At 36.4% G+C, this 15,811-nt stretch overlaps 1 protein-coding gene across 1 annotated transcript in view; it reads left to right on the forward strand.

Annotated features, from left to right (window-relative positions):
• Positions 1-15,811, forward strand: part of LOC106134458 (coiled-coil domain-containing protein R3HCC1L) — a 28,454-nt gene that overhangs the window by 9,815 nt on the left and 2,828 nt on the right. The window contains exons 4-8 of the mRNA XM_060949855.1: positions 183-234; positions 2,611-3,716; positions 13,242-13,356; positions 14,231-14,352; positions 15,476-15,556. Of these exons, the coding sequence (XP_060805838.1) occupies positions 183-234; positions 2,611-3,716; positions 13,242-13,356; positions 14,231-14,352; positions 15,476-15,555 (1,475 nt within the window). The 3' untranslated portion in view covers position 15,556. The remainder of the gene's footprint in view (positions 1-182; positions 235-2,610; positions 3,717-13,241; positions 13,357-14,230; positions 14,353-15,475; positions 15,557-15,811) is intronic.

A 15,811-nucleotide genomic window follows, 5' to 3' on the forward strand; every position in this document is an offset into this window, starting at 1 on the left:
AAAAACACGCTATGAAGCGAGGACCGCGGCAAAAGTTACACCTTGGTTAGAAATGGTTCGTGACACCAGCCTTATCGAAGCAAACTTAATCAGATAGTTCACTAGAAGACTTGTAAAGGCCAAATCGCGACACAAATTATCGACATTGCACAATGCACTAAACCTAATGTTGCAACCCACAGATGCGGCGGGGGAGTGCCTGTCGACGCAGCGTGCCACTCAGGAAAAGATCAGGTATTTCCTATTACTTACCGGTGAACGTTCGGTGCGCACGCGCATAGTGTTGTAGTGTTTGCCGATAACAGTGATTGTGTTTGTGAGACCTTGTGTGTTGGATTATAAGTGGAAATCTGCCAAAGGAAGTGAAGGTAATTTAGCTTGTTAAATGTAAATGCTTAAATGGTTGAGAAGTGAATTCCTAGGTTGACTTAGAAAAGGTCAAATTTCATTATGACTTCTTCAAGGATCAAACTTACGACTAATTCAGATGAATAACAACACCACCGTGTCTAAGGATCTAATGCCAATTGACAATAATCATGGTAATAGAAAAAAGTTTAGGCTCAAATTTGTAAAAAAAATTAACAACAAAGGGTCTATAACAAGATTTATGATACTAAATGACGAAGTAATTATTGACGTCAGTATGAGATAATGCTGTTTTGTTGATTAGTTACAATTTAATTTATTATAAAGTTGACTAAAACAAGTTGTTTGGGGTCAATCGGTTCTAGTGAAATGTGAGTTTGTGTGCAATATAATCGGTACTAGTGAAATGTGAGTTTGTGTGCAATATATTTATGCACAGAAAAAAAACATCACTTACAAAGTACGAATAAGGCCTATTATGCCAAAATATTGTATGCCAAAACCGTTATACCAAAGAACAATAAAACAAAAATAGAAAGAAAATATTTTTTTGCAATTAAAACTGTACTCGTACAAATCAAGTATGTTGAAACAACTAGTTATGATTAAAAACAACATAACAATGGAATCGGCAACGTAAACAACAGCAAGCTGTATACCAGCGTCAATTCATTACCATCAGCGGTTTTTGACGTCATTTCCTTAATCAGTAGAAACGCAAACTTTACAAAGTGAATGACAAATATTGTGATACACATTTGCGAGGAAATTGTTTATGTTAGAAGTACGCAGTAAATTATTTTTCTCTTTCTATCCTTTTTCGCATCGAGGGATATTTCCAATGCATTTTCGGCTGTTGATTATTATTCATTCATTCAGAAATTAATTGCATTGTTCGGCACTGTATTAAAAAATTATCCTTTTATAAATCTCAAAAGAGAAGACCTTGGTCACCGTACAAAATTTTATCAAGATTGTAGTTTAGCCGTGATGCAATCATGTATATTGCATATGTTATACTCGTATACTATTCATACTTTATTTATAGTATGGAGTTCCGTAATGTAAACATTAATATAAATGCTGCAAGCCAAGAAAATGAAATAATATCTTAAGATAAAGATACTCGTAGAAACGGTAGTGAACCAATGATAAGATAAAAGGTGTTAACAACAACCTAATTTTGAGATAGTACCAAAGCGACACGAAAACTAATTTAGCTGATACTGCTTTCACTTGGGACGATTCATTTGTTTTATCCATTTTCATCTGTCAATATAGCAGAACGCCCTGATTTATTAATGTCACTTAACAGGGTTCTCTTTGCCATGTACTTTTATAGGGTGCATTGAGGTAATCTTAACAAACTATTAACTCAATTCTGATTGGCGCTGATTAGGGTGTTTAGTGCTACTGTTGACATCAACGGTTGAAATCTTTAATCCAATAATAATTATTCGACGCACGTATTCGCATGCAACTCAATACTTATATACAAAATGATGTATGGTCTCTCTGTACCCATACGTATTCAGTGCATGCACAACTTTATAGGTAATCTAGAGAAGGTATAATCTTCCAAGGCAAACCATAAGTAAAAATTATTTTTCCACCTTGCTTATATCTTCTAAGACGGTCCCACAAGGATGTATATTAGGACCAATGAAAAATAGTTCGTTAATCATCAAATAATTAAATAAACTCGTTTTAAATTCATAAATAATTAAGTGATCACCTTTATAAAAATGCATTGAAATCATCCAATAAAATCCTAATATTCAAATAGGGGCTAATCTTAAAATGCAACTATCAAAACAAGTTGCCGAAAGCCGAAAGTGTGCCGACAGTCGCACGGCGGCCTTGCCCCACTTGCGTTGTTACGTGACTGAGTAATCGTTCCGTGGTGCGGACTACGTGATTGTACTGGATTCATGCTTATATTTAGATTTGGTTAAGCCATCTTCTTAATAGATCTCTAGATGTTGTCGTCTTCTCTTGAAAATCTTCTTGTATTGCCTTTTGATGCGTTGTTTCGCAAATGAATGTTGTTGCAATTGAATGAACTTAATGCACAGTGATTTTGTGTGGCAGATGAGGCTTACGAAAAGCCTTTCAGTCAGATTTCTTTTGTTAAATCCTATATTTATAACAGGTAATTCTGACCTCATTAGAATATTAGGTAATAACTAAGTATAGTAATTCATAGGCGTTATATTAACATTTAATTTGTTAACCCAACAGATCTGGATCAACGAAACCTCGACGTCCCGATCGAGCTGTATACGTCCCTAGGGCGTTGCGAACGGCCGAAACTAACCCGACCGAGGAGGCCAAACCAGAGCAGATCCACCGGCGGAGCAGCCACAGTGCTGACCCAGCTAAGCGGCCAAAGTCCCCACAACCCCGCGACAAATCCGCCGGTACCCCGCGAAAATCCCTCGGAAAAAACTTCTGCAACGTATACACTCCTCCCCACCTAAGGAATCAAAGATCTCACACAGCCCCCAGCATAGACCAAGCTACGGCGAGTGATACAAACGAATCTGTGCCTTCAGCTTGCCAAGTGCCAAATAGTGATAGTGCAATATCTTATAGTGATAATAGTTACGACGTAGAAGTAGGTGAGAATTTTTATATAGGCGATTATTTCACCAATGGACAGCTAGGGTTCTTCAGTCCGAATTATTACGGAGAGTTTACAGAACCCGATCACGATTGGAGGCCAAATGAGCCTGACATGATGGCTGTACCAGCGAATCAAAGCAATATTATTGATAATGATTATTTATATAGCAAAGATGAAGATGTCGAAAAGAAGGAGTTGAAACGTGCGTCACAAGAAATTAACAGGAGTAGTAAGAGAATAATAAAGCAGAGTTTTCATTCTGATGTGTTAATCATATCAGATCCTGTCGAAGAAGCGAAAAGTGAAAATAATGATGTCCCGATAGTACCTGAAGTTAAGGAGCCTGAAACGAAGAAATTAAAGCCGAAATTAGAAGCTAAGTTGTCTTTAAAAAGAGAAGAGAATGATTGGGACGCTGTGTTTGATGACAGCGGAGAATGTTTAGACCCCTCGCTTTTAGAGGAGCTAACATCCACAGTTGGGAAGGTGCATATAAGTAAAGCTAAGAACAATTACGAGCAATACCAGACGAAGGGCCAAGCCCTGTTTAATGGGCCAATTGACGAAACGTTTGCCCATGTAGTTGAAGTGTACGACTTTCCCAGTGAGTTCAAGACCAATGATTTGTTGTCAGTGTTCAGTGAATACAAAGACACTGGTTTCGAGATTAAGTGGGTGGACGACACGCACGCGTTGATTGTCTTCAGCAGCGCTAAAATTGGTAAGTGTTCTGAATTTTTTTATTTTTTTTTTATCACAATTTAGTCACTTAAAGTTATATGCTGCAATATTTCAGGTCGCGTCCTTTCATGCCACAGCGTAATATCTGTCCTATAAAGCATATTTTACAAAAGTTGACTAAAGTCAGACTATAACTTTTCAAAGCAATAAACAAGGTCGTTGTTTTTTTCTATCGTCATAATTAAATCTCAGCTTTTTCGCCGCTTGTTGATGTATTTCTTTTGCTTTCACCACACACCATCCCGATTTGTCAAAAATAACCCAAAAAAACATGTCCATACAATAAGGTGATACTCGCTTTAATACCCACATTTTGGCACTTACCTCCAAAACTTATTTTATTACCATATATTCCGTTTAAAACTTTTGCCAGATTCTATTTCCTTTTTAACCGCAAGAAATTGTGTGTAGTATGTTATTATAAAAGTATTTACGTAATTATTTGCTTAATTTGGTCGTGTTTACATCATATTGTCGGTTTGTTCTTCTTTTATAAGAAACACTGAAATCTCTTTTATTTTTTTGCTTACTTGATTGTTGTGAAATTAACTGATGTTTTCTGTACACGGTCAAATTAAAAATTTCTTTATCTTCTGCTTATTTTAAAGGTATGATAATTTCGTTGCCTCCCAACAAAAATGGATTATTTATTTACAAAATATCTCCCGCATTTGTCCTAATCACAAAGATCTCTCCCATCTTTTCATTTAACCGGTTGCACCCACTACAGCAGTTATTCGGGGCCAGAGTTGGCCTCACAGACTTAGATCGAGTGACGCAAAGGAGACGTAACCTGTGACGCAACTTTCATTGCGTGCGTTGACGCAATTGCTGATTAGCCAGTTACGAAGACCTAGCTGATTTCTCGTGAACTAATCAGCCATACCCTTTTAACGTAATCATGAGTTTCTGTCTCACTATAGCACCACTGAAATGCACCAACAAATAAATGATCTGATCTATCTGTTTTGCAGCCTTCTGCTGTTTGAAGAGTTTTTTAATTGAGTTTGAAAACAGTCAATGAAAAGATCGTTACATAGTCTTTAAGTGGACTTAAATTAAAATAATCTCTCTCACTCATCGGTACTTAGTGCCACTTGGGCACAAGACTCACTCAATACAGACCCATTGTCAGTGGTAGCTATTTATATATTTTCTCGTTAAAGTATTCCATTCTAAGCTGCCGCTTTTCAAGCTTATACTCCCTATACGTTCTCTCACCGTTTTTATTAGAAAAAAAAAAAAAAAAATGGTTTTATTGACTCATTTCAGCAACATATTATGTACATACATCGTTCATATAAAAGGTGTTAATACATTTTCTAATCTGGTCCAACGCTCAGCCATCCATCATCAAACTAAGAATAAACCTGTATCTTGATTGGTAGAAGGCATCACGGAAGATCCGGTAGGATGTAATGATGTTTGTTTATTTGAGTTGAAGTAAAATGTACACTGATTTAATAATTCCCAAACTAGACGAATCTGTATTCTGGGAATTATTTTGAGTTAACACAATAGTTAACTAAGGATAGAGTTTTATTAATATGTATAATTGAAGATAAACTTAAAACTATTGCAATAACGCTCTAGACCGCCTCCTTGTGGTAACAATTTATGTACAACGATGTGAACATCGTATATATTAATAAGAAAAGATACGTGGACTAAGTATATTAAATAAATTTCATTAATTATTGATATTATTTAGGCAATAGATTTTCCGTGTCAGAGTAATTAGTTTCCTTATTGGAATATATGAGAATAGAAGTTTCCTTAGAATATTCTAGTAAAGACTGATCATAACACTATAAAAAGGGTTAATCATCTCTTCCACTCATCGACTTAACCTTTTGTTAAGCAATTTGACCTGCGTAATCAGGTCTCGGGTTTAGCACGACTGACTGCGAAGGTCAGTTATTGTGACATAATTATTTTTGAGTCCGTTGTATAGATTATCTAATTCTTTACCTTTTGCAATGGTGATTGTAAAATTATGTGGGAGTTAGCTTAGACCATTCAACGTAAATGGCGGTGAATTTACATGTATAAAATCACGCCTCTTTCCGGAGGTGTTAGCACTACATTTTACCCCAAATAAAATGTGGGAAAAGGTAACGACACAGAAGAAGTACACAATTAATATATTTTTAGAATTTTATCCTCTTTTCTCCTAATACATACGTAAGCATATTAATAACTTTATTAGGATCTCTTAAACAACCATCAGTCTTAGTTACCCAATGAACGGCACCCCCGAGGTCTCATGCCGCAACTGCATCTAACGTTACGTAAAGATTCAGTTTGAGATCAAGAGCGCTTCGCAATTGTTTTGCAACTTGCAAGTCATGCGGCGCAAGTCACTAGCGGTTGCGGTGGAGTTATTGAATAACAGATATTTCTGTGGCGACATCTCTGCTCCTATTAGCCAATAACAGTACTCCATTAGCTAATAAAAGCGAGTATACTAAATCGGGATATCAAAGTTTGAACTGATGGAGCATAAAATCTCCGACTCAACATCGTCGGAGCCGCCGTTCCCAAGGGTAACAACTAGATTGGCGTTGCTAAAAAAAACTGAAACTGGCCCTTGGAATCTTAATAAATTGTCTTAAAATAAAACTCATGGTTCAAAGTGAAAGTTTACAGCGTGTAGTTTCGGTAGAGTAGTAGGGAACCAAGGAACATTATCTCCTAATGGATATTTAATAAAGGCACTAACAACTAATGTATCAAATATAACAAGGTGGGTTAGACTCGGGCAAACAATCGATCTAACTTTGCTATCTGTAAAATATAATTTGCTTAAATGGCGAACTTACCCGATGTGGAGCTTAAAACCAAAATGTAAGAATGCTATCGAGAGATAGAGTCTGCGTTAAACAATATTTTGAATAATACTTACAGTAATTATTTGTAAAACTCTTGTGGTGAAACAGAGCGTCGTGGAAGTCATTGGGGAGGCCTATGTTCAGCAGTAGACGTCTTACGGGTGATATGATGAAAAGTCTGGTGATTTTATGATTTATAACTGTCATAACGATCGACTACCAGAACTTACCCCGCAAGAATTAGAAGCAACATTTATTAACTTTCTATAAGCAAAGCGTAAATATAAAAAAACTTGTAAATATAAAAAAATCGCTTCATCTTCGTCTGTACACCACACAACACTTTCAATTTCATTTGCGTGCTCCACATTCAACAAGAGAAGTTTTGTTTGTTCACTTTGCAGTACATTGCTGCCTTGAACTTGAGCTAATTTTCATGATTGCTTATAAATCTGTTAATGTATATTTCAACATACCACTAATTTGAAACAGTCGTTTATTCGTGTTTTTGTATTATTTTCGTGTGCGTCAGTTCGAACGTGATGTGATGTGTTTAATGGGTATGCATGTGAATTGAGATTTTTGGAAAGTACATTTATTTCGGAAAATTTAAATTGATGCTTTCTTATCGCAGAAAGTTGGTTCGGTAAATTCTGGATATAGTACCCATTCGCTTTTAATGTCTATTGATTGTGTCTTCTTTTTAAATATTTTTTTGTATAACAAGACCATTTACGCTAAAAAAATTCTTGTAATTGTTTTTACTTCTTTCTAAAGTCCTTTTTATCATTGACGTACTATAAACAATTATTTATAGTTGATCAAAGCTTTTTATACGCAATTCTAAATTGAAATTATTAAAAGTACAAGACTTTTTGTATATGATGCTGAATTTCCATTGGAAATTTACACAGTGCCATTATTCATCTTCCTCTTTGTCTCATTTACATTTTTACCTATCTGGAGAAGAGACCAGGATGCGCCTGTAACCATCCACCGTCTTTAGCTAGATAACATTATTATCGTTAGCTAGACGATTCAAGAGTTAATGTAAAATCTACTTTACTTTTTGAAGATGATGACGTTACATTTGAATTCTGACTTCATTAAAAGATGTATTTTTAATCTCCACCGCAGAAGCACGATCATTATTTTATTCATTCAGATCAAATTTGTCTAGAACAGTCATTGTAGTTGACTTTGTATATAAGTATTTTCTCTACTTTTTGAAAATTATTTGTATTTCCCTCTCACGAACTTTGGTCGGCGCTAATGAGAGACTCATACAAATTTACTGAGCACACTTCGAGCCGTGCGAAGCGAATCGGTTTTATTTGCCGTGTAAATATGCTATATGACATATTGATTGGGTCGTTTTGATTGCCTAGTTTATGTCTGGGGGTTTTTGTGTGTGAATTTCATTTTAGTTGTGGAATTCGCTCTTCTGCTTATATGATTATTAAGTTTAGCCTGTGGGTTTTTAATGTGATCTTGTTTTTCCGATGGGTTATTATTGCCTTCATAAAGGTATAAACTAGTACACTTTCTACCTTCTATATATAGACTTAAGTCTTGGGTAACATCTTCACCATTTGGAGACAAGCCCGGGGTAAGCTTTGACCATGGATCTTGGATTTGGTAGTCATGTTTTTACACGAAGCGACTCCCATCTGACCTCCGCAACCTTTACAGATGAACCCGCATCGGATCGATCATGGTTACACAGGCAGTTGTCTGAATGTGCAGACTTCCCTGATACACTTTCAACGCCCTGTAAAGATACAAAATACATATAAGTAAAGCTACCTAGTTGTTCTAGAAATCATTAAGCAAGACATATCTTATTGAAATATGCAGACGCGTTTCAGTGAAACCAACTATCTTTTTATTCATAGTCTGTTCTTTCAGCTTGCTACAAATATTATTTAAAGCACTTATTTAACTTTATGTCAATATTATATAGAACAACTTCTGGCGTTTCTGGCGTTCCTCAGGGTTCCCATTTAGGCCCTCTGTTTTTCAACATCTTTATAAACGATCTGGCTGATAGGTTAACTTGCCCCGCACTTCTATATGCAGACGACTTAAAAATTTTTCATACTGTCGCTAATGAAAATGATGCCATGTTACTTCAAAATAACCTTAATGTTGTGGCTGATTGGTGTAACAGAAATGGCATGTTTCTAAATGAGAAAAAATGTTTCGTCATCTCTTTTACGCGTAAACACAATAAGTTTTTATTTGATTACAAATTAGGTATACACAAACTTGAACGTACTGTAACAATCAAGGATCTAGGAGTAATATTTGACAGTGAACTTTCTTTTCGTAATCATTATGATTATATTATTTCGAAAGGTAACAGATTGTTGGGTTTTATTTCAAGAAGTACTAAAGATTTCAAAAATTATAATGGTTTCAAAAATTTATATTTTGCACTTATAAGAAGTGTTCTTGAATACAATTCAGTTGTCTGGTCTCCATATTATAAGATCCACATTGATCGTATTGAGCAAGTTCAAAACAGGAGTCTAAAAATAATGTCATTTAGAACTAATAACCATCGTAAGTTGATGTCGTATTCGGATAGACTTAAACACTTCAGCATATCCTCTTTGGAGGGTCGTCGTCACTGTAGTGATCTAATTTATTTGTATAAAATAGTTCATGGTATTGTCGATGCACCCCCCCTATTGTCCCTCATTGGCTTTAATACTAGATATCGGCCGCGTAATCCCACGCATAAGCTGTTCGCACTGGATGTTTGTATAAATAACACCTCGTATTATAATCCCGTTGTGCGAATGTGCAGAGCCTTTAACGATCTGGTACTCAGCCACAAATCAAAATCTATTGATATTGATATTTTTGGAATCTCGTTTTATTCCTACAAAAGTAAGATACGCCTTCTTTTAAGTCTTTAAAATTTTTGTTGTTTTTTGTTTTAATTGGTGTCTCAACACAACTATACTATACTTGTTACTCAATTATACCGTTTTTCTACTATGTATAATATGTTAGTACTGCAGCTGTTATTAGACTTTTCTTTATTAGTAACCTTTTCTTTTTAAATAAGCTCATTTAGCTATATTTCTTTTGTTATTGTAACTTTGTTGTATACGCATGTGTTGAGTTGTTGCCTAGCTGTAGTTTTTTGGTTATTATGCATTGTATCATTTTGGTGACAACTTGTTATGTGTATCATAATAAATAAATAAATAAATAAATAAAGAACAAACAAACAATTTCCACCGTCGCCTCCACGGAACGACCTACACAACCTACATTTTACCGCGCCGAGTTCAATAACCCGCGCGTGACGTAACGCTGCGCCGAGCAAGTGGCACGATGAACTGGCCCGTTCTTATGGAGTAATGGACGATGAATCTTGTTAATGAATTACCCTAATTTGATTTCAAAAATGCAAAAAAGTAATACGAAAATATGTGAGAGGGATTACTGAAGAACTAGTAACATCAAAATTCCATATGGTAGGCGTTACCTTCGAACAGTAGTAGGTCATTAAAAAAATTTTTATAAAAAAGATGCGATGAATTGAAAAAAAATCTCCTCCTCTTTTGAAGTCTGGCAAAAATACAAAGCACATAAAGAAATATTTTTAACACTTATTTCCGCTTTCCAACATTTCTGTACTCATGCCCAGAGCCTAAATTTTGATTACAATATTTCTGATTCCTTTACATTTCATTCCTGCCTCCGTAGCATGACCCGCGCCGTTTTTATCGCGCGAAAAACTATCGCTGTCCCGTTTCACGTCATAATTAAAAGCGAAACAGCGAATAGGTGCCATGCTATTCTTCACCTTGGGCTTGTGGAGGTAACATTTTGATCAAAATCCATTAACCTTTTTGCCTTTATATTATCTTTTCATTTATTTATGTACAAAAAATGATATACAGGAGCATTTAACACAGAAATTGTTTTTCTTCAGAAATTATTCTTTTAAAGATATAATTGGCTTTCGTAGTTTGTAATGTTCTAGATTTCTAAATCCTCTCCTTGTAAGGATCTAAAATACATGTTCATTTATTTATCTCTAAAATTATATTGAAAGATGCTCCGGCTACCAGCATGGGAAACAGGCGAGATAAGTTATAAAAGAGATTAAACAAAACCTAAGGAAACGCCAATATCAATTCCGGGAAATTCTTGTTCGATCATTGTCTCAGAAAGAGGCGCGATCCGATAGTAATTGCTCACAATTATATGCATTCAATCAATGCTTACTTGCTTCCCGATAGATCAAGTGAACTTTAGACTTGAATTGAGATGTATTTTATAGGTATAATATATTTTAAACACGTTTTGAAAAGTCTCACTGAGAATTTGAAGGTCTTGAAGAAGTTAAAAAACTTTATTCAATAGTCATTCGACTGAAGCAATTAATACTATTATTGCGAAAGTAAGTTTATTTGTTTGTTTTGTTGTCTCTTTATGAGTTTTCTACTTAACTAATTTTCTTGAATTTGGCAAATTTATAATAAAGGGTCTGGAGAAGGATATAGGGTACTTTTTAGCCCGGTAAAAACAAAAGTTCCCGTGGTATTTGCGAAAAACCGTTATTCTTTTGTAGGTGGAACTCAATTCTGGTAAAATCTAGTATAAATCTGTGACCGAGTCTGTCTGTAGCATTGGTAAATATAGTTTTCTTTTCTTCTTCCACGCCAGGAGTTCCACTCTGAATGAAAATTTATTTTACCTTCATCGTTTATTGTATTTATTGTCACGAAATAAAAAAAAAAGAGTAATTATATTTTTAATATGTGCCGTGTGGTTCCTGGCACCAATAAAAAAATAATAGGACCACTCCCTCTCATTCCCATGGATGTCGTAAAAGGCGACTAAGGGATAGGCTTATAATTTGAGATTCTTTTTTTAGGCGATGGACTAGCAACCGGTCATTATTTGAATCTCAATTCTACCATTGAGCCAAACAGCTGAACGTGGCCAATCAGTCCTTTTAAGACTGTTGGCTCTGTCTACCCCGCATGGGATATAGACGTGAATATATGTATGTATGTATGTTATTTTTAATATCGAAAACAGCACGGCACCATTTTGCTTTGTTTACCTGAGACCAAATAATGCTTTAATTATTATCTTTCTGCAACTGAACCCCAAAAAAATGGTAGAAAGTGTAGCAGGAAGCTACAACGGAGAGTCGGTTACATGTAATTCCTACCATACCCACAATTACGTAGTATGTAGTACAGATTTCTTACATTTCAATTGCAACTTGCAACACACTGTACGTATGTTTCCTGTTTATGTAGTTTTATTTACAACTAGCTGTGCCCTCGACTTCGTCCGCGTGGAATAGTTATTTTGGGCATCATTGAAGCGCCCTCAGGGATGAATAATTTTCCCCGTTTTTTTTTTCCACATATTCCATTATTTCTTTGCTATTTAAAGTTGCAGTGTGATGTTATATAGCCTGCCTTCCTCGATAAATGGTCGATTCAACACAAAAATAATTTTTCAATTCGAACCAGTAGTTCCTGAGATTAGCGCGTTCAAACAAACAAACTCTTCAGCTTTATAATCTTTAATATAAAAATTAATCGCTAAATGTGTTGGTAAGCGCACACAAGAACGCCTGGACCAATTTGGCCAATTCTTTTTTTTCAATATTCGTCAAAGCTCAAGGATGGTTTTTACGGCGAAAAAATACCAAATAATTGCCTAAAAAACCTTAAAAACAGTCCTTTTCTTTATCCCATACAAATGTTTTCTAACTAATACGTACAGTCAATTTGAGCTTTATTGCTAATATATAAAGTTCACTGTTGTCTAAGCAATGTAGGTCTAATAAATAGGAACAAAAAACTGTCATATTACAAATCTTTTTGACAGAACGAAGTCTGTCGGGTCCGCTATTATTAGTATAGATTCTGGCGTGAAATAAAAAACAAAACTGAAGTTCTATGTAAAATGATCAAATCAAAAATTCAAATTCAATTTTTTTTTTCAAATTCATATTCGAAATTGTTAATGACCAGTGTCAGCGATATACAGTTTGTACACCTGACCCTGTAGCCCCAAGCTTCTGGGTCTAGTCCTGGTGAATGAAACTCTTGTTTTATTCGCTGGTATGATTAATAACTTGCGACCCGCCCCGGCTTTGCACATGTAGCATTTGTACATATAAACCTTCCTCTTTACCTATATATTAAAAAAACTGACCCTATTTAAAGATCTAAGCTTATACATAGATGCACGGTAGTGATTCTATACATACATACATACATATAGTCACGTCTATATCCCTTGTGGGGTAGACAGTGCCAACAGTCTTGAAAAGACTGAATGGCCACGATCAGCTATTTGGCTTAATGATAGAATTGAGATTCAAATAGTGACAGGTTGCTAGCCCATCGCCTAAAAAAAGAATCCCAAGTTTTTAAGCTTATCCCTTAGTCGCCTTTTACGACATCCATGGGAAAGAGATGGAGTGGTCCTATTCTTTTTTGTATTGGTGCCGGGAACCACACGGCACATAAAAGAAAATGAACCTATTTAAAGATCTGAGCTTATACATATATGCACGGGACGCGACTTTGCTTTACCATGTAGTGATTCTATCCTAAATGTAATTAGCCTTTTTCGCTCTTAACAAATTCTGTCTAAATTTAGTTTTTTTTTTTATTTTCCAGCTTCAGAAGTGCTCTCATCGCAGCGGCCTTTGGTGCGGTGTCGCCCCCTCCACGCAGCCACGTTAGAGTCGAGAAACAAGGCAAAGAAATGCGCTGAGTACCTGCAACCCTATAGGTGAGGAAATGATGTTAAACTCGTTCGACTTTTGATACTGCTTCAGTTTTGGTTGGCCATTGGTCTTACATACATAAAATGACGCCTCTTTCCCGGAGGTGTAGGCGGAGACTACCTCTTTTCACTTGCCACGATCTCTGCATACTTCCTTCGCTTTATTCACATTCATAACTCTCTTCATGCAAGCTCAGCGGTTTCGGGTACTTTTGACCTGACCCTTTATCAGGACGTCCTTAATTTGATCAAGATACGTTCGTCTAGGTCTTCCCACTCCGACCTTTCCCTCCACACTCTCTTTGTATATCTTCTGCTGCCATTGATCTTGAATAGATTAATTTAGGTTAAGGTGGATGTGCACATATAGAGGTGTGTAAGTTCATCTCAACTCCACCTCGTTCCCATGGATGTCGTAAAAGGCGACTAAGGGAAAGGCTAACAAACTTGGGATTCTTCTTTTAGTCGATAGGCTAGCAACCTGTCACTATTTGAATCTCAATTCTATCTATAAGCCAAACAGCTGAATGTGGCCTATCATTCTTTTCGAGACTGTCGGCTCTGTTTACCCAGCATGGGATATAGACTTTATATGTATGTATGTATTGCCGTGTGGTTCCCGGCACCAATACAAAAAAGAATAGGACCACTCCATCTCTTTCCCATGGATGTCGTTAAAGGCGACTAAGGGATAGGCTTATAAACTTTGTATTCTTCTTTTAGGCAATCGGCTAGCAACCTGTCACTATTTTAATCTAAATTCTATTATTAAGCCAAATAGCTGAATGTGGCCTATCATTCTTTTCAAGACTGTCGGCTCTGTCTACCTCACAAGGTATAAAGACGTGTTTATATGTATGTATATGTCGATATATTACAGACAGAGGCCAGAGACATGCACAGCGTTGGCGCGGCGTTTGGTATCCGGCGCTCTGGGGGTCAAACTGAGCACCGCTCGAGAGGAACGTGACGAAGAGAGAAGAATTATCACCAAAGCTAGAGGTATCTTTTATACATACATACATACATACATAAAATCACGCCTCTCTCCCGGAGAGGTAGTCAGAGACTACCTCTTTCCACTTGCCACGATCTCTGCATACTTCCTTCGCTTCATCCACATTCATAACTCTCTTAATGCAAGCTCGGCGGTTTCGGGTACTTTTGACCTGACCCTTTACCAGGACGTCCTTAATTTCATCTAGATACGTTCGTCTAGGTCTTCCCACTCCGACCTTTCCCTCCACACTCTCCTTGTATATCTGCTTAGTCAATCTGTTTTCATTCATCCTCTCCACATGACCGAACCATCTCAACATCTTTTATTGTTGATTAGTTTTTGTAAACTCATACATATATAGATAGGCACATATCTATATAACTTGCGGGGTAAGATACGAGCCGAAAGTCTGAAAAAGACTGGATGGTGGTTTAATGGAAAATGTACAAAAAAAGGTAGGAAAATAATTAATATTTAAAATTTTTGCCAAAATTATAAATGCGACATTCTGTGCCGCTAGTTTGTTTTCGTATCGCTCGTTGTTCGAGAGCGTCGTTGGTCGAGAGCGTCGTTGGTCGAATCGGTAAAGTGCCCGGTTAAAAATTGTGATGCGCATAAAGGCACAGTTTCGAATCCCACCTCGGCCATGTACCAATTAATTATTTCGAAGTTTTGTACATTAGCTGATGCTCTTACGGTGAGTACCAATAACTATTTGCGACGTTAGGTACCTACATTAGTTTGAATAACAACCGCTCTTGCGGTGGGGGGAAACATCGTGAGGAAATCGGCACATTCAGGAATCTGGATGTGTAACAACCACATTTACATGTTTATTTTAGCCCATAACTGTTCATATCACTAAGAGCCAAGATTATGAAATTAGTAGAGGCCGCCCGCGATTTCGTCCGCATGGAAACCCTATCAATCCCGCGGGTACTCCGGGATAAAAATAGTAGCCTATATGTTATTCTGGATCTTCAGCTACCTACATACCAAATTTCATCGTAATCGGTTCAGTAGTTTTTGCGTGAAAGAGTAATAAATCGCATTTATAATATTAGTAGAATAGGGACGATTATGTGAGGTGATTGGGTCTAATGTATACCTTATTTTGTATTTCAGAGAAAAAAAGACAGGCGGCACTTCACAAGGAGGCCGCGTGGGATGGCTCGCTCGCCAACCAATCGCTGGCAGACGCTTGAGGTATACTTATTGTTTACATGCGTATAGTCACGTCTATATCCGGTGCGGGGTAGACAGAGCTAAACAAAGGCCACGTTCAGCTGTATGGCTTCATGACAAAATTGAAATTCAAATAGTGACAGGTTGCTGTAATACATATTGATTGAATAAATATTATTATTTTACAAGAAAAAAACGCCAATTATTAGCTGTTTGCTTCGTCAAATGCCAACAGAAAATCAACAGCAACACGTTTTGTCAAATAAATACTTATTT

Source organism: Amyelois transitella, chromosome 20 (assembly GCF_032362555.1).
Source record: "Amyelois transitella isolate CPQ chromosome 20, ilAmyTran1.1, whole genome shotgun sequence".
Taxonomy (NCBI): Eukaryota; Metazoa; Arthropoda; class Insecta; order Lepidoptera; family Pyralidae; genus Amyelois; species Amyelois transitella.